The 18900-nt window shown below is 39.0% G+C and overlaps 1 protein-coding gene across 1 annotated transcript in view; it reads left to right on the top strand.

Moving 5' to 3' along the window:
- The first annotated feature begins 1421 nt into the window (after positions 1-1421).
- SYCP2 (synaptonemal complex protein 2) overlaps positions 1422-18900 on the top strand; it is a 29510-nt gene continuing 12031 nt past the window's right edge. Inside the window, exons 1-24 of the mRNA XM_072350085.1 lie at positions 1422-1536; positions 2261-2300; positions 6686-6829; positions 7041-7169; positions 7511-7615; positions 8155-8179; positions 9067-9152; positions 9915-10003; positions 10575-10609; positions 11207-11349; positions 11428-11480; positions 12355-12400; positions 12616-12711; positions 13201-13261; positions 13754-13902; positions 14250-14324; positions 14626-14775; positions 15774-15873; positions 17085-17203; positions 17519-17614; positions 17740-17812; positions 17910-17967; positions 18512-18651; positions 18737-18883. Coding sequence (XP_072206186.1) covers positions 2277-2300; positions 6686-6829; positions 7041-7169; positions 7511-7615; positions 8155-8179; positions 9067-9152; positions 9915-10003; positions 10575-10609; positions 11207-11349; positions 11428-11480; positions 12355-12400; positions 12616-12711; positions 13201-13261; positions 13754-13902; positions 14250-14324; positions 14626-14775; positions 15774-15873; positions 17085-17203; positions 17519-17614; positions 17740-17812; positions 17910-17967; positions 18512-18651; positions 18737-18883 — 2143 coding nt within the window. The 5' untranslated portion in view covers positions 1422-1536; positions 2261-2276. The remainder of the gene's footprint in view (positions 1537-2260; positions 2301-6685; positions 6830-7040; positions 7170-7510; positions 7616-8154; positions 8180-9066; positions 9153-9914; positions 10004-10574; positions 10610-11206; positions 11350-11427; positions 11481-12354; positions 12401-12615; positions 12712-13200; positions 13262-13753; positions 13903-14249; positions 14325-14625; positions 14776-15773; positions 15874-17084; positions 17204-17518; positions 17615-17739; positions 17813-17909; positions 17968-18511; positions 18652-18736; positions 18884-18900) is intronic.

Raw genomic sequence — 18900 nt, 5'->3', positions numbered from 1 at the left:
GACACAGAATGGCAACTCTGAACGTTTATTTATTTGCCAGCATGGGTCTAATGTTAGTACTGACTTCTTTCCTGATTTGGCCTTCTCCTTATGATCTCAGATCTGCAACTATTTCAGCTGACACTTGATATTAAAACTTTGGCATAACTGCTCTGACCCGTCTCGGCTCTATACACAACAGTACCTGTGCCAAACACTGCTTTTATTGACTGCAGTGTTTTCCAGGACCTCTAACTTCCCAAGACCCTGTTCTGAACACACTTCTGCTTCCATTTTCTCCATTCTTTTTAAAGTGTAGGTTCCATATAACACGTAACATAGGTGGCCCAACTGCTCTCTTTGAAGCGAACTATGCAGGAGGGTCAGTGAACTCACTGAACTTTTGCATATATATTTTAGCCACAGGAACTGAAAATTATCTCCCCAAATGCCCTTGAAATCCTCACAGCTGTTTGTGCTGAGGAGAACCGAAGACTTTCATTGCTCGTTCCGCTCCGTGTCACGCAAAACTCCACGCAGATTCTACTGCTGACCTTTCTGATGCCAAACAAAACTGTTAAGTATCCCGAGGGAGAACGTGATAGCAGCGAATGCCGCAGTGAATGCCCAGCGCCCATCAGCGATGGCTGCGCTCCGATCTCATACCGCTTGTCATTGGCTTGAATTGCAGTGACATCTGGCGGAACGCTCAGTACTTTCTGTACAGCTGTTCTGCCATTTATAGCTCCTGTTTGCTTTCTTTCCCGTTTTAGACAGCCGGTGGGATGAGTATTTGCTTTATGCTCGGGGCAGGTTTGCCTTGCTGTGACGGGCGGTTCTCCCACCATGGGGGTCAGCACAGCACAGCCCCGTGTCAGCCACAGGTCTGTATTTCAGTGTCCGCACTGTGCTCGGACGGTAATGAAAACGTTTTTGAATTAAGCTCTCGAGTGAATTACTTCAGTTTATCGACCTCCAGCCCGCTGACTCGTTTGCATTACACCCTGACATCACCGTTCTAAACGCGGAAGGGAGGAATGTTAGCGGTGCTGGCAGAGCTCTTCGTAAGGAAGGACGTGCCCTACTCACGGCTTTCCTTGTCAGCAGCTCCGGCAGCCGGCAGCCAACGAGCGCCGCCCTGCGGGAGGAGCCGCAGGAACCGGGGCAGCTCGGGGCGGGCCCGGGGCAGGCGGAAGAGTCTTCAACAGTGAGAGGAACCCGCCTCCTTCTTACACCGCAAATGACGATTGGCTACACGTGTCCACGCTCTCGGGCGGTGATTGGCTCAGAATCAGTGAGTCTGGGTGTGATTGGCTGGAGGGAAGTGGCGGTTTTTTCCTCTCCCCGGCCGTGAGGTGAGGGCCGCCATGTTGGAGGCTTTGCTGGTACTCGCCGGCTCTGCGAGGAGTTCTTTTCTCTGTAACGAGGCCTCGTGGACGTGCCAGTAACCTCAGGTGTTTGGGTGGTGGAGGTGGTCCTTGTTCATCGAGAAAGAAGCACCTGGAGTGGTGGTTATATCGAATTCTCTGGCTAGACGGGAGATGAGAGAATTGTGAGGTGATAGTAAAGGTTTAAGCATAGGTGGTTTAATTTGTGTATTGGAAGACTTAAAAATAGAACACGCTGCGTTTGTTTATCTGAGTTATTCAGGAGTACAAAAGTGGCTGCTGTGTGCAGCCGGTCACTTCTTGTGCAGAAGTCATTCTCTGTTTTTAATTGCTGTTTTCCCCTGTCTAGTTCCGTGTGCTTTCTGGGCTATGTTAACATTCACTACTTGAGAGTGTTTTGCTGTGGGTTAACTAATGCAATTACTTCTGTCTGCTCTTGAGTTTTAAGCTAAAGTTTTCAGAAATCTGTAATTTCAAGATCTTGGTGCTAAAAGGCATCTCAGCACTCACTGTTTTCTGTATAATTAGAACTCTTCCCCCACGTGCATTACCACATCTTTCTTAATAATAATAATAAATTAAATAATAATAATATTAAATAAATAATAATTATTAAATAAATAATCTAATGTACTGTTTTGTAATGAGGCCTTTCTGTAGTCCTGCTGTTGACCAGCATGTGCTGAACAACCTGTGCTGGCAGTACAGTCTGCCATCTTCTACTCTTCTTAGTTCAGGTGCATTGAGGGTCCACTGCAGAGCTCCTATTCTAATTTTGTCAAAGCTAATCATTGGTATTACTAATTAATTACACAATGTTTGCAAAACCTGTTGGAAGTTTGTGTCAGTGAAATGTGTTTCACTCAAGTGATGATTGTTCCCTTCTCATGCAGCTCATCAATTGCCAAAATGGCAGCCAGGAGAGAGGTGCAGGTATGTGCCTGTGGACTGGAATATGGGTGTTGAATGTTTTAATTACTGGCTTTAAGTGCCTCTTCTGATATTTAACTAGAAGTACAATTTGTAGTATATTTGTAGTATAGCAAAGAATGTCTTTGGAAGAAAATTTTCATTGCTGTATGTTACTTCTAAGCATCAGGTTAGAAAGTGAGAGGAACTGAAAGTTGCTATTGATACAAATAATTAACATGCATTTGATGTACTTAACATGGGTGGGATGATGCTTAAGATTGAAGTGTTTAAACCTACCTTTAATCTTCGAAAGAACAGAGAGGCAAAATAATAAAGGAAGTTATTAGATATGTTGATAGCTTTTAAAGTCACTAATATATTGCAGACAGACTGTGCTCCTGCCACAGTGCGCCCTCAGTCTTCCCCTACACCTAGCAATTCAAATGAAGAGCTAAGGGGTGTGGGACTGTCGGCGGAGCCTCTGTCCTACAGTAGCCGATCGGACCAAAATAGTTTGAGAGAAAAGGATGGGTGGAAACAAATACCAGCTAGGCGTGCCGGGTATCCCCGCCCACGACCATGCTCGGTTCCCCAGGTGCCTCTGCAAAATAGGTTTGAGGCCCTGGAACCCGTGGAAGAGGTGAGCGTGGATGTTGAGGCAGGCCCATCTGTGAGGGAGCCTCGGGGTAAGCGGTCACACCCACGCCTCAAGACTTCCTCCACGAGGAAGGATAGAAGGGTAGTTGTCATAGGTGACTCCCTTCTGCGAGGAACAGAAGGCCCTATATGCCGACCCGACCCTACACACAGAGAAGTGTGCTGCCTCCCTGGGGCGCGAGTCAGGGACATTGCTGGGAGACTTCCCAATCTGATCCGGCCTACTGACTACTATCCCCTGCTGATAATTCAGGCTGGCAGTGAGGAAGTCAGTAGGAAAAGCCTGAAGGTCATAAAAGATGACTTCAGGAGACTGGGGAGGGTAGTTGACAGTACAGGTGTACAAGTGGTTATTACATCTGTACCTTCAGTGACAGGGAGGGATACTGAGTTGGGCCTAAAAACCCACCTCTTAAACAAATGGATAAGGAGTTGGTGCCGACATAGGAGTTTTGGGTTTTTTGATCATGGGAGAATTTACTCGGCTCCTGGCATGACAGCTGCAGATGGAAGCGGCCTGTCTCCAAGGGGTAGGAGGGTTCTAGCCGAGGAACTGTCAGGACTAATTGACAGGTGTTTAAACTAGGTACGAAGGGGGAAGGGGACAAAATGAGGGCCGCTGGGTCTGAGGCGGCAGTTCAAGGCTTAAAGCAGAGCGTGTTGGGTGCTGACAAAGGGGTTCAAAGGCATGGAGAGAGGTGGGGAGATGCTCCTTCTCTCAAGTGCCTGTATACTAATGCGCGAAGCATGGGGAATAAACAGGAAGAATTGGAGTTTTGTGTGCAATCGCATGGCTATGATCTCATTGCGATCACAGAGACGTGGTGGGACAGCTCGCATGACTGGAATGTTGTCATGGAGGGCTATGTCCTTTTTAGGAAAGATCGGCTAGCAAGGCGGGGTGGTGGAGTTGCTCTTTATGTGAGAGAGCAGCTAGAATGTATTGAACTCCACCTGGGGGAGAGTGATGTAGCAGTCGAGAGCTTGTGGGTGAGAATCAAGGGCCAGGCTGGTAAGGGGGACACTGTAGTGGGTGTGTACTACAGGCCTCCTGATCAGGAAGAGGAGGTTGATGAGGCCTTCCGTAGCCAACTGGAAGTAGCATCACGCTCCCGGGCGTTGGTACTTTTGGGGGATTTCAATTATCCAGATATTTGCTGGACGACCAATATGGCCAAGCATGCGCGGTCCAGACAATTCTTGCAGTGTATTGAAGATAACTTTCTAATGCAGATGGTCGAGGTACCGACGCGGGGCGGGGTGCTGCTGGACCTTATTCTCACCAACAAGGAAGGACTCGTTAAGGAAGTAAAAGTCGGGGGTAACTTGGGTTGTAGCGACCATGAGATGGTGGAGTTCGAGATCCTGAGCGGAGGAAGCAAAACAAAAAGTAGGATTGCTACCCTGGACTTCAGGAGAGCCAACTTTGATCTCCTCCGGGACTTACTTGGGGCCATCCCGTGGGCCAGGGTGCTAGAAGGCAAGGGGGCCTGTGAGAGCTGGCTAGCATTCAAACGGCTCCTCTTCCAGGTTCAGGATCGGTGCGTCCCTGTAACTAAGAAGTCAGGAAAAGGTGCCAGGAGACCTGCGTGGATGAGTAAGGAACTCATGTGCAAGCTCCGCAGAAAGAAGAAAGTACACGATATGTGGAAAAAGGGTCTGGCCACTTGGGAACAATATAAGAATGTAGTCAGGGACTGCCGAGATGCGACCAGGAAGGCTAAAGCCCACCTGGAGCTGAATCTAGCTAAGGAGATAAAGGATAATAAAAAAGGGTTTTTTAAGTACATTAACAGCAAAAGGAAGGCTAGGGAGAATGTGGGCCCCATACTAAGTGAGGGGGGTGTTCTGGTAACGGGGGATGCTGAGAAGGCGGAAATACTGAACGCCTTCTTTGCCTCTGTCTTTAGTGAAAGGGCTCTCCCCCAGGAATCCCAGTCCCCGGTGGTTGATGAGAGAATCTGGGGAATGGGAGATTTCCCTTTAGTCAGGGAAGAGGTGGTCCGTGAGTGCTTAGGAAACATTAATGTCCATAAATCCATGGGACCTGATGGGGTGCACCCGCGGGTGCTGAGAGAGCTGGCGGAGGTTATTGCTAAGCCGCTCTCTGTAATTTTTCAAAGGTCTTGGAGAACTGGGGAGGTGCCTGAAGACTGGAGGATGGCCAATGTCACCCCAGTCTTCAAAAAGGGCAAGAAGGATGACCCGGGTAATTATAGGCCAGTCAGCCTCACCTCTGTCCCAGGGAAGGTGATGGAACAGCTTGTGCTGGATGCCATCTCCAGACAACTGGGAGAAAAGGAGGTTATCAGGAGTACTCAGCATGGGTTCACCAAGGGGAGGTCGTGCTCGACCAACCTGGTGGCCTTTTATGAAGATGTCACTAGCTGGGTGGACGGGGGGAGAGCGGTAGATGTAGTCTACCTTGATTTCAGTAAGGCTTTTGATACGGTCCCCCATGACATCCTTATAACAAAGCTGAGGAAGTATGGGATAGATGAGTGGACGGTGAAGTGGATCGAGAATTGGCTGACTGGCAGAGTGCAGAGGGTTGTCGTTGGCGGTGCGGTGTCTGGCTGGAGGCCTGTGACTAGTGGTGTCCCCCAGGGGTCTGTGCTGGGTCCAGTCTTGTTCAACATCTTCATCAACGACCTTGATGAGGGGATAGTGGCCACCCTCAGCAAGTTTGCTGATGACACGAAGCTGGGAGGATTGGCTGACACGCCTGAAGGCTGTGCAGCCATTCAGAGAGACCTGGACAGACTGGAGAGCTGGGCAGTAAGAAACCGGATGAGGTTTAACATAAGCAAGTGTAGAGTCTTGCATCTCGGTAGAAATAATTGCATACACCAGTACAGGTTGGGGGAAGACCTGCTGGAGAGGAGCTCTGCTGAGAGGGACCTGGGCGTCCTGGTGGACGACAGGTTGGCCATGAGCCAGCAGTGTGCCCTTGTAGCCAAAAAGGCCAATGGCATTCTGGGGTGCATTAAAAAGAGCGTAGCCAGCAGGTCAAGGGAGGTGATCCTCCCCCTCTACTCTGCCCTGGTGAGGCCTCATCTGGAATACTGTGTCCAGTTCTGGGCTCCCCAGTACAAAAAAGACAGGGATCTCTTGGAAAGAGTCCAGCGGAGGGCCACAAAGATGGTGAAGGGCCTGGACCATCTCCCCTACGAGGAGAGACTTAGGGAACTGGGTCTGTTTAGCCTTGAGAAAAGAAGGCTGAGAGGGGACTTGATCCAGGTTTATAAATACCTGAGGTGTGGGAGCTATAGTGGCGAGGCTGGTCTCTTTTCAGTAGTGCGTGGGGACAGGACTAGGGGCAATGGGCTGAAACTCCAGCATAGGAAGTTCCGCACGAATGTGCGCAAGAACTTCTTTACAGTGAGGGTGACGGAGCACTGGAACAGGCTGCCCAGGGAGGTGGTGGAGTCTCCTTCTCTGGAGATATTCAAGACTCGCCTGGACGCCTACCTGTGCGACGTGGTGTAGGGAGCCTGCTTTGGCAGGGGGGTTGGACTCGATGATCTCTAGAGGTCCCTTCCAACCCCTATAATTCTGTGATTCTGTGATTCTGTGATATGTAACTTGGAAATGCAATATTAAGTGCAGAGGAGGGGGCAAGAACACAATAAGTACTTGTATTTGCTGAGAATCTAACAGATGACAGCATAAAAATAATTATTAAACCTTATTAAATCAGTATCAGTCTTAAGACAGAAGTGTATTACTGTGTGCTTCTTTTGTTCTAGCAGTTTGAAAAGATTATCGATGAAGTTACAAGGAAAAAAGACTTTGAATTGCTAGAACGATACCTGGAAAGAGAAGACAGCGAAAATATATCTTACAAATGCAGCAAACAGTTTGTCAACAAGTTCGACAAGCTTCTGTGTCAGGTGGTATCATTGCTACATCAGAACAATTTGTGCTTATCTGAATAATATTTTTTTCATTTGACTTAGTTTGTACCAGCATTTGATTTGGAAAACTGAAACAAATTTTAAGAGTGAGATCTCTCAGTTCTTGAGAATACAAAGACATGATTAATTAAATGTATGATTTTCTGCAAAGTATGGACTGAAACTGGTGTTACAATGTTGATTTCAGGAACTTGACAAACAAGAAATCAAAAGTGTTTCAACTATTCTAAATTCTCTTTGGAAATGTGGGGAAAAAATCAGCATAGCAGGCGAAAATGGACTCCCAGCGATGATAAAATGCGGACTTATTGGAAAGATAAGTATAACCATAAAGCATATGGGAAAAATATTAGTGAAGTATATGTGAGTAATGCTTCAGCACTGAACAACTTAGTATTTGGTTTACTCTCTGTTTATCTTTTGAGTTAAGAATTTCTTACAATTTCACAACAAGCATTACTCTGATTAAAGTGTTTAAGCTTAGACAACCAGGCCCTTATAGCATGAGTTCATTTGCACTGATATGTGCTCAGGAAGCTGGTAATGTTTTTGCTGTTATTTTAATCTTTGTATAGTCAGTATAGTTTTTCTTAAGTATAATACAGTATTGTTCCTTTTCATGCTTTTAACATAGGTTTGCTTTTATTTTTCCCTTACATGGTTAATTGGTATGAAAAGTTAAAAGAAATTTTGATTCTCAGAGGAAATGAAAAGAACAAAATCCTTACAAGTCTGGCTGAAGATTTCTTCAACATATTGCTGGTAAAAATATGTTGCTGATTAAATATATTGTTTGTGAAAACAGTTGTTAGTAGTTTGGCAACAAAAAGGCTTTCAAGCACTCTTCTATTTTGTGTCCATTTAATGCTAATGTTACAGTGATTTCTGAGAGAGATTACAAGTCTCTTTGGATAAATAGTTTGCCTGCTTTCATGCTTGTTAGCATCATTTAAAAACAGTTTTCAGTGAACAAAAATATTATGTTTCTGGTTTGATTTTTATTCCCTAAATTCCTGGTACGCTAATCTCTCTAATCCAAGGACCCACAGTTTATAAGATCTGGGAGTTTTTAATAAAAATGTCTACATAGAATTGTAATAGAGAAAGTAATTTCAATACATTTACTAAAATATTTGAGGATACTAGACTTAACATTAGAAAATGTCATCTGTGTTCCTTATTAAGAAAATAGGGGTGAAATAATTGTAAAATATTAAATGTTTTTGTTTGCCTGCTGTAGGTATGTTATCTGAATTTTATGGTGTAATACTTACAGAGCCTTCTATTTTTTTTAATTGTAGATTGCATATGACAGCAGACCTGAAGGTGAGCTTAAAGGAATTCCATTCTAGATATCATAATTAAAATATCTCTTTTAGAGTGCTTCAGAAGTTATCAGCGTTAAAATAACTACTTGTGGAACCATTTGTACACAAGGTAGTTCTGTGCCAGTGAACAACAAGGACTTCAATCACTTTTCTTGTGCTTGCGAGAAAGACAGCTTGATTGTGAATTGCATTTGTAATGTGGAAAAAAGCCTGAATGACAGCTGTAATCTTTTACTGTTTAAGGTTTCTTTATTGACAGGTTTTCTTTGTAACTTGATATTAGCAATAGAAAAGCAGGAAAGTTTCTTCTCCTCAGTGATGGCAACTAAGCAGAGGTTTTCATTAAGAAGACAGTGTTGCAAATAACTGCCACCACTCCACACAGTGCAGTTGTCCTCCTCTTTGGATGGCTATCAGGAAGATCACACTGTTCTTACCTTTCACTAAAGTACCATGAATGGGAGAAAATAATTACAGAGTATTTTGCTGTCAAAGTCAAATGTCAAAGGGCCCATTTTCCTTGGTTTTGGGAAGACACAATCCCAGAGCAATCAGAAGTGGCTTGTGTGATTGATCAGAATATATTTTAAAAATTAGTGATCTTCTTGCCCAGGGGATTTCCACAGTTAGAATGTGGTATGCAGGAACAGAAACATCATAGAGATTTTTACGGTATTTACTATAAATAGAAGTACTGTTCTGTACTGTGTCTTGACTATGAGGTTTAAGATGCTTATTTTTAAATACCAGTAATCCTGCATAGAAAAGAAGACATATACTATATTTTGTTTCTATATTAATGCCATGTTTACACCTGCAAATAAAAATCTCGTAAATGCTGGAATTTTTGCTAATTTTAATCCATTTTTTTTCTCTGCTTATTAGGTAAAATGGAAATGCTAGAAAACTTTGTTTTGAGAACATGTACCATTATTACTGATGTTAGAATTAGTATTTATGTCCAGCAAGAGGTAAGCATTTCTTTATTTCTAAGCAGCATTTTTCTCATTAGTATTTAAACAGGCTTTGCAAAGATAACTGTACAAGTGCCACAAAGTCATGTTGTGGTGTAGTACTATCAGAAGGATGATTTAACAAGCATCCCCACTCTTGGCATTTGTGCTACTAACTGTTAATTTTTGCTTTGGGCGGTAAATTGCAAAGCAGTGGTAGGACAGTTCTGTTGAGAAAGCTGTCTAAAGGCATAGGAGATAAAATGCTCTACTATAGTTGCTAGAAGCTTTTCAGATACTTGCAGGAAATGTCTATACCTTTTATATAGTCCAGATTTCTCTGATTTAATTTACTAACATGTTTTCAAGGTTTTCCTTCCTCATTTCTTTTAAGAGTTGGGGGTTTTATGTTTGTTTGTTGTGTTTTATTGTGTTTGATTTGGGCTTTTTTCTTTTCTTTTATCCCCCAGTAGTCTTCTCTAAAAGCTACATCTCCAAAGCAAGGGCATTTGCATGCAAATTTGAGGTATAATTTAGCCTAGTAATCAGCTTCAGGCAGCAGTCTCTCTCTGAAAGTTTGCTGTTATATTTATACCCACAAATAAGAAATATAAATGCCAAACAATTATTTTCTTGTTTTTCAATTACTTAAGCATGTTATTTTGATCAGTGGTACAGAGTGAATTGCACAGATCCAGAATAGAAGTACAGAATATCTTAAACTTCAGTAACTTACTTTATATTTAATCCTAATCCTTTTTTTTTTTCTTCCCCACTCAGGTCATAAGAAAACTTAATTTAATGCTTGACAGCATGCCTCGAGATGCCAGGAAAAAGATATTTTCTACAAAAGAAATGCTGCTTGTCATGTAAATAATCCTCAGTATTTTTGTTTGTTTTTCTTTTTGTATTGTTAAGACAGTTGCATGTCCATAAAGATATTTTCTTACTAAGACATTTTATAAGGCATGAAGATTAGTTCATGTTTAACTCATTTTTGCAATTTGCATTTGCTGTTATGTTGCATGTGGTAGTGTCAGTGGGCAGATATTCTCAGGGTATTCTACCTTATGAGCATCAATCTGCCTTTAACTTAATCTGAGTTAGGCTTTGTTTAATTCTTGTTGTGTTTAAACAGTTACGTTCATAGAAAATTATAGGAATGTGTGAATCAGTCACTGGAAGGACAGACTATTTGCATGTTTGAAAAACTCTTAATGGCATTTAAAAAACCAAAAGACACGTACCTGGTGATTCAGTTCCCCAGTATTGCTTTCAGATGTATGATCTTTGCAGATGAAACACCTGCCCCTCTGAGTCTTAATAGTTCTACTGAATAGGTTTTTCATCTCATATGTTGAAAAGTTATAATTAAGTAAACTTTTCTCCTGTGCTTTGTTTTGCTGTCATAACTTGATGAAACACTGCTTACTTTTTCAGGAGTGACATGGGTAGGAGAATTTTGGATGCTGGAGGTGAGCATGACTAATAAACATTTTAGTACTGACATTAAAAATTACATGCAGTCCCATTTAAAAATCCAGATAATACCTTAGTAGCTGCAGAACGTTGCAGTTACAGTCCTCTGAAGAATAAAACATTGCAAGAATATTCTACCTACAAACTGGAATGTTTCAGATATATGCAGTATCAGGCTAACTGCGAATGTTTCAGTCTTCTTTTGCAAGTGAATTTTAAAACAGCAAATGATCGGAAAGCAGTAAGTCTCTGAGGACGGTGAACTGTTTACCACATTTAGTAGTAATCTAATTTTTGTCAGGGATCACTTTCGTTTCTCTCGGATTGAAGCAAAAGCTGAACATTTCTTATCTTTGCTTATATGTGTAGCTTTGACCTTAGTTGAGAGTTCCTTGAAAGTCTCATTTTGAAACATCAGTTGTTCAGTCATCCTTATTCTCTTATGTATCATTTATGGATTACATACTTGGATATAATGTGATATGCAATATGAAAAGTTTGACACTGCTTGTATTAGGTTCTTATATAATTATTTTTTAAAAATCAGTAGTATTCTTAAAAATAAAGTTCCTGTGAAATGTATTGTGTTGTAGACTATGACCTGCAAGTAGCCATCACAGAAGCTTTATGCAGAATGATACCAGAGAAACAAAGAAGAGAACTGGCATGCCAGTGGTTTTCCATGGAGTTTGTGTCCAATGCATTTAAAGGAATAAAAGATTCTGAGTTTGAAACAGTAAGTCATATTTCGAATATTTCCATCACAATAGATTTTTATTTTTTACTTATATGAGAAATCTTTCTGTTTTAATAGGATTGCAGAAAATTTCTTAACCAGGTGAATGGCATGCTTGGAGATAAAAGAAGGTAGAACTTTATTTTTTTTAAAGTCAGTATGTTTTTGGCATAGAAACTGCTTTTGGTGAACTGAACAAAACAATATGAGCAAATAAGACTTACTCTTAAAGTGATGTAAAGGCAAGGAACTGTGCAGAATTCAGCTTTTAAAAACATGTCTTTTGGCACGTTACCATAGATTATATCTTCTCTACCAAATGTTAATTTTATGTAATCCCTATATTTGGAAAAAAAACATATATATAATGTAACAAATTGAATAAATTGTTCAATAAGTACAGGGTGTTCATTTGAAAAGATTCTTAAACAATAAAACCCCTATTCTTTACTTCCTTTAATAAATGCTTTTTAAGAAGTTATTTGTTAATTCATTAAATGTATCGTCTAATAATAGTTAGCAAACTGTTGATGTATAAACTCCTTTGATTTGGGATGTTTATGCTGAGCTAATGATCAGTGAAGATACCTGTTAGAGAGGTAGAATATTTTGAAAAGGAGAAAATACAAACTATTTTTCCTATCTATATGATCACATCTTCTTTATGTTTTATATGTCATGATGACACAGAAGATATTGTCCAGTATGTCCCTGTAGCAGCTCCATATTCTGTTTGAATACCTATTATAAGACCATTCCTAAAATATCAGAAAATATGATATTTCCATGAACATGGAAAGGAGATCTGAGACCACTCTTTGCTTGTGAGGATTCACATTATCTCCTTTGGGGTAGAAGTGCCAGGAAGTGACTGTTCTTTTCAGTCCTGCATTCCCATAGTCTCTAAAGCACCTAAATTTTGTGCTGAAAACAATGCAGTTGATGTGCTCAGATATGCCAAATTTATAGTGTTTCAGTCTTTGACAAAATATCCTTTTCTTACAGGGTTTTTACATATCCGTGTTTATCAGCAGCTCTTGATAAATATGAGGTAAATTGCAGGCTTAATCATATATCCACAGATTTTAATTTGTTCAGGTGAGGTATTTCTTTGCCTTTTAGTTCAGAAAATAGGGTTTAAATAAAATTATTTGTCAGGCATATACAGAAGTATTTGAAGTTTGTCAACCTGTGACACAAAGCCTAATAGCTGGTATAAGCTGTCATTCTCAGCTCTCACTCTTCTGTCTTAATTTTTTGTTTCAGCTTCAGCTCCCATTGGATGAAAATCTTGAAGAATTTTGGATTGATTTCAATGTTGGTAGTAGAAGTGTATCTTTCTATGTGGCAGCAGAAACTGCAGTAAGCGAGGTTTTGTTTGTCATACTGATTCTTCTGAAAACCTAGATGCATGCTTTCTCAAGTATATCAAGTATGTTATATATACATCTATGGTGTGGAGACTAACATAGAGATTTGGTGCAGAAATTAGTAAATTTTGCTAGTAGGAATTGGTGTTGTTATTCTTTTTTTCATGCATGTAGATCAAAGAATTTCAGAGTAATGACTTTCTAATGCTGTTTGTGAACAATTCAGCATATAATTGTGCATGTGAACAAGAAACCATTTACAAAATTGGAATCATAGAATCACCTGGAAGTTGTACTATTTGTAGATAACTCAACTTTTTAGATGAGTATTTCTACCAAAGCTCTTCAGAGATATTTTCAGTTATAAATTAAGAATGTATTCATTGGAACAGAGGCTGTTTGCTGGATAGCATTCTAATCAATGTCCTTAATTTATCTCTAATATATTTATCTTTTCAAAATTGTGTATTTTTCACATGAGGATCAGCAATGGGAAACAGTCATTATACCAGAGGAAGAGGTGGACCTATACAACCTTGAAGGTATTGGCAGTCACAAACCATGTTCTGTTATGCCCTAGTGGGTAACTGATCAAAGCAAAGTTTCCATCTAAAACATTAAAGGAGGTGCTTTTTTAAAATTGTAATATATATATAAAATTGCATTGCAATCATGCTAATAAGTTAGGCATTTTAAAGTAATATCTTTTTTTCAATGCAAAATAAAACATCAGACTGACTTTTAATAATCTTTCCTTCAAATATCTTAGAATAGTTTTGTAAAAATCTTCAATTTGTCTGCAGCTATGATAGGTAACCTTCAGAGAAAATGCTACAGGTTAATATATAAATATTTTTACATGATTGAATCTTAAATTACTTCAGTAATAAAGTAGAATAAGTAGAACTAATCAAACAAAAGGTGCATTTCAATAGCTGAACTGATGCACACAATGATCAAGTATTTACAAATACTACTTAAAAAAGGCTACTTAAACCTAATTAAAAAAATTCTGTAATTTTGCTTTTGTCCAGAGAAAGATTCAAAGAAATTATTAACAATAGATCTAAAAAGCCCAATGAATGTGGGTAACCAAGAAGGAGAGAAATTTTTTTTATATTTTGATTCTATCTTGGAAATAGAAGATGTAGCCAGAAGGATTTATGGATTAAATAAGTGTAAGGTAAGATGCAAACACCCTCCCTATGTTTTTGATTCAATTCAAAATGAATGTCTTATTGCCATGTTGCTATAACCGATTGTTTATATCCCCTTAAGAACTCAGTCAAAAATTGCTTGCCGGGTGTATCTTACTTCTTCACTGCTTGGTGCAAGCTACTTTGCGCTCTTCCTAATTGAGAAACTCAGTAGGAATGGAACAGCTGTGGGCCTGCAGACTGTATTTTCCCTTCTAGCCTATGTAATTTCAGGCACTTCCAATCTCTGACATAAATATTTTCTTTTTTGTTTCTTGTTTAAAAAGAAGTGAGCAAAGTGTTTTCTTTACTTAGACAGTTACTCCCTTTGTAGGAATTTAGTAAGAAGCAGTCTATGTCAGTTGCTAAAACAACAGTGCATATCGTCTTTGATGAAAGTGGATCACAGGTATGCTGGAATCATTGTTTTCTTGCTTTTTTTAGTGGTTAGACTCATTATCTAACTAATGATTACTGACTGTAAAAAGAAGGATGTTTTAAATGCCAGTGTAGCTCTAAAGATAGATAAAGATAGCTCTAAAACTTATATACCTATGGTTTATATACTAATTGGTTACTCAGTGTGAAGAAATTGATCTGAATGCATGTGTGTTTGTATGTTGGATTTATGTATATATGTATGAGTATATGTATATATAGAATTTTATTAATTTCTGTATATATGTGTGTTATCACACATGCACATATAGGTTCTGGTACCAGAAAGTCAGTTGTCACCATGTTTGGAAGAAAAACATGAAGATGACAAATTCAGTAAGAGCAAAACACAGCAAATTCCAGGGAGTCAGAGGTCTTTGAATAAAAACAACCAAGAGAAATGCAAAGATGGTTCCCCCAAGGTAAGGTGGAATATTAGAGCAGACGAGATTACATCAGAAGTACAACTAAATGTCAATGTTTATTAAAATAAAATTGGAGTATAATCTAAATTTTCATATTCTTATGACTTTGCAGTAAGCTATGTAGATCCTTCTTTGAAAAACTTTGTCAAAATTTATTGGTGCTGTTTCAAAATACATAATATAAAAATAATGTTTGCATACTTTAATAGACCATTGTCCTGATAGAATTCTAATCAGATAGAAATGATTTAAAAGCTTGTTTAGATACCTTGTGATATGCAGAAGTTCTGGAGACTTATTAATTATCAGCTATAATAATAGCTGTAAATCAGAGACAAGTCCTTGTAGGCTTAGTATTCATAGAGACAGAGATTTACAAAAAAGGTCAGGTGTGGCTGTCAGGATGTATCCTGTATCTTGATTAACCAAACTACAGTTTGTTGGGACAGTGGCTATTTGTTGCTTATTCTCTGCTTGAACTGGGAGGAGCAGTATTTTGAAGCTTTTTTGCCACTCTACAGTTGTGAAATGATAAATGCACTGTGGTTCTACTAGAGATAACTGCAGATATCACAGGGATAGGAGAGAAAGATGAAGTAATATTGTCATTTCTTCATCATGCAGTAGTCATGCAGCACCTGTGTTGCTGGGAGTTGTTTTCAATAAACATGTTCCTGTGGAAACTCCTGGAAGTAATCTTGGTTCCTTTGATTGTTAACATAGAATTGAATTTGGCCTTGCATTGTTGAGTGAAATGAGAAAAATAGTAACGCTACTCTCAGCTAAAATCCAGAGTTAAGTAATCCAGGTGTTACGGTGAATGTTCTCATGATGAGAACTGCAGAAAAATGAGTTGTTACATTGACAAGTATAGCAAGAACAGCTGGTGTTTCAATAATGGAGTGTTAAAAGTCTCTTGGAAATAGGTTTCTAAAATCTTATGTTGTCATCCTTAAGTCTGTGTGTAATGGTCAAATGTTTTTCTGTGCCTCAAGATTACCACATCTTCTAAAAGGAAAGTGTCTGAAGCATCGGTGCTTATTCCTGCAACTGCAAGATTTTCTACACGGAGTCCACTGGTATTTCTTAGCACATGTAAGTTTACAAGTACTTTCAGGGTAGAAGTAAGCTATAGTCCTTGAAGTGGCTAATTGAGAATAATATAGTACAGGAATGAACTGTGATCCATTACAGGGCTGGAAAGGAATCATGTAGACTTCATAAAACCTCTCCAGCAGGTGCTTTAAGCTTGAAATTTTTAAAGTAGGCCACCTGCTATACTGTTCCGTAGACAAAATGCAGGCAGAATAGCATTCTAAACAGCTGAATACCACCCAATCCTTGTATTACACGGAGGAGTGAGTTGTGCTGGAATGAGCTGAGTCATCTTGTGAGGTGAGGCAGTAAACAATAAAATAGAACTATGTTTAGAACATATGTTTATAGGTTTTAATGTTTCTTTCCTTGTAACTGCTAATTACACTCGGTTTGAAGAGTTCTTGACAGTAAATGCTTTTATAGCAGTCACAGTGGGAAATCAGGTTTCTCTTGTATGTCCATCTACCACCTGCATTTTACTGGAATGTTTTAGACAAAATAATTTGCAAGCATGTGGTGGTGTTCATTGTGGCGGTTTTGTACAAACTGTTTCTTTGGGAGTTGATTATGTTTCTAGTGAGTAAGGTAGAATCAACTGCAGATTTGAATCGCAGGTCTAGTGCTACAGATGCTTACTTCAAAAGCCATTTCTTATTAAAAAACATATAAGGAGGAGACTTTTCTTCATAACAAATAGGAATCAGTGTTTCTTCCTAACGGTGCTACTGTAATAAACTTAGCACTTTCTAGAAGGAAGTGACTTATAAGTCCGTTAGAAGCTGGAGATGAAACTAGTGGCCAAGTGCGTGACTAATTTTCTGTTTTAACTGTCTCAAATGCCTCTACATCCTTACCTGTGTATATCTCTTTATCATGCAAATAAAGAGTAACAGGCTAGAAACAGAAGCATTTTCAAATTAGGGTGGAACAAGGAAAAGAGAAATTCTGTGTATTTTTTTATTTGAAACTTACTACACTATTCCATTAAAGTGTGGTTTACTGTAAAATATTTACATACATGACCAAATATTTTATTCCAGAGCATGGATGTAAAACATTGCTTCCTTCCGGACATCCAGTGTATACTGGCTCATTAACCTGTGTGTATCTTAATTAAGATGCATACTGAGTTTATGGAGTAAAGGAGATCATGGGCAATGCTATTCATATTGGTCTAGAGTTATGATACATCTCTCATTTGCTTTCAGCCACTCCTTCTAGAGGACGATTTAAATTACCTTTGAAAATGATGAGCTCCATTGAAAGGTCTACGAGTAATGCAGTAAATGGGACCAGAACTAAAAATTTAGATCAGGAGCTTACTGAAGTACGTATGTCAACTTTAGCTAAGCCTTTTACTCAGAATAACATTAATTTGTGTTCTACTTTATTCCTAATCTGCGCTTTGGAGAGCTAGAGTTCTGCAATCAGTAAATAACTTACAGAAAATAGAGTGGTTCTTGGGTCAAATTCAGGGCAAATCCCTGATTACAGGATTCTGAAGCATCTTATATAGCCATGCTTCAGAAAAAGACTTCATTATATTGAATGTATCATTTAGAATACTTTGAATGTTACTTAGTAGTAAAATTTGTTTTGTTTTCATGGATTGTAATGGTCACTTATTTGTTGTACTATTTAGAATGGGCAAAGATGTACATCAGATAATGAACTTTGTGAAGCAGAGAATACCAGGAAGTCAAAAAGCAGAGAAGAGGCAGAACTACCAGGAGGAAAGGTATTGGAATCAGTACTTCAGTGAAAAGAAGATTTAATATTCTATTCAAGACGCAACAAATTTGGAATGCCTTTTTGTCTGTAATTTTATGTAACTGTTTTATTTTACATGTTGTTCTACTGCAGGGAGTGAGTTCTGAAGGAGTTTTAAAATTTTTACCAGAGGCAGAAAATGGAGCCACTGAAAAGCAAACTTTAGGCAAGTAATTTTACAAGTGTTAATGGTCCTTATTTTATTTTTTTAATCTTGTACGTTTCTTTCATAATCATGACTGATAACAAATTATCTCATTTAGATGATGCATTAGATATCATTCCTGATTCCCAGCGAGCAGGGAGCAACAACAAACGTCTGTAAGTACTGAAAAAGAATACCAGGTCACTGCTGGTTTGTGACTCAGTGACTAGTTTACAAAAAGCTTCACCTGTTGTCTTTATAAATGAACTCTGATTATTTTGAAAATAGTGGCCATTAGCAAGATCAGAGTAGTCGTTTAGTATCAATAAGGAGAATTATTCTTTTGGATTACAACAGAAAGTAAATTAAAACTGACATGGGTTTGCATATAGTGAACTGTGTCATAAAAAGTAGTAAAGACGTTCTAATTGTAACTCCTATAACTGCACCACAGTGTTATCAGGTTCGGTTCTAGCGCTGGCCATAGGATACTGAAACTACCTCTTTGAAACTGCCTCTTTGTATATATTATTTGTGAAGTTTTGTCATTTTACAAAGCACCGATTAATTGAACAATAGTAGCAGGCTTACATACCAGTGAAAAAATGCATTGATAATCTATAAGCTATCTTTGTTTCTCTATGTTGTGATGCATGTTTATTGTAGCTCATCCTTACTTCCTGCCATTCACTGATAACTCAATGATATCATTTTTATTAGACCACCTGGTCATTTGGGAAGTGCTTCTGAAAAAAAAAGAGCATGGAAAAAAAGAGTGTGTTCTGTCCCTGAGAAGAATATAACAACTGGTGACATACAAAAGCTAAATCTGTCATGGGGACAAGCATCTCCTACAGGTTGTGTTTGTATTTTCTTAAGTGTTAGTTTAAAAGTGGTGTTTCAGGTGAGATTTTAACCTATTGTTGTGCTTTCTTTCTATATTAGCTCCCATTCTTAGTGAAAGAGCTAAGAAACATAAGGCTTTTAGTTCAATTTTTGGAAGTGCTTCTCCAGATAAACAAATAAATAAAAGAAAACAGGAAAGAAATGAAACTGAAATCACAAGAGAAGGAAACTGCAAAGGAGTGAGTGGTGAGTTAAAGTGTTTT

Source organism: Excalfactoria chinensis, chromosome 15, assembly GCF_039878825.1.
Source record: "Excalfactoria chinensis isolate bCotChi1 chromosome 15, bCotChi1.hap2, whole genome shotgun sequence".
In the NCBI taxonomy this organism is placed as follows: domain Eukaryota; kingdom Metazoa; phylum Chordata; class Aves; order Galliformes; family Phasianidae; genus Excalfactoria; species Excalfactoria chinensis.
Note: the sequence above shows the minus strand (reverse complement) of the source record. Positions and strands in the feature narration are given on the sequence as shown.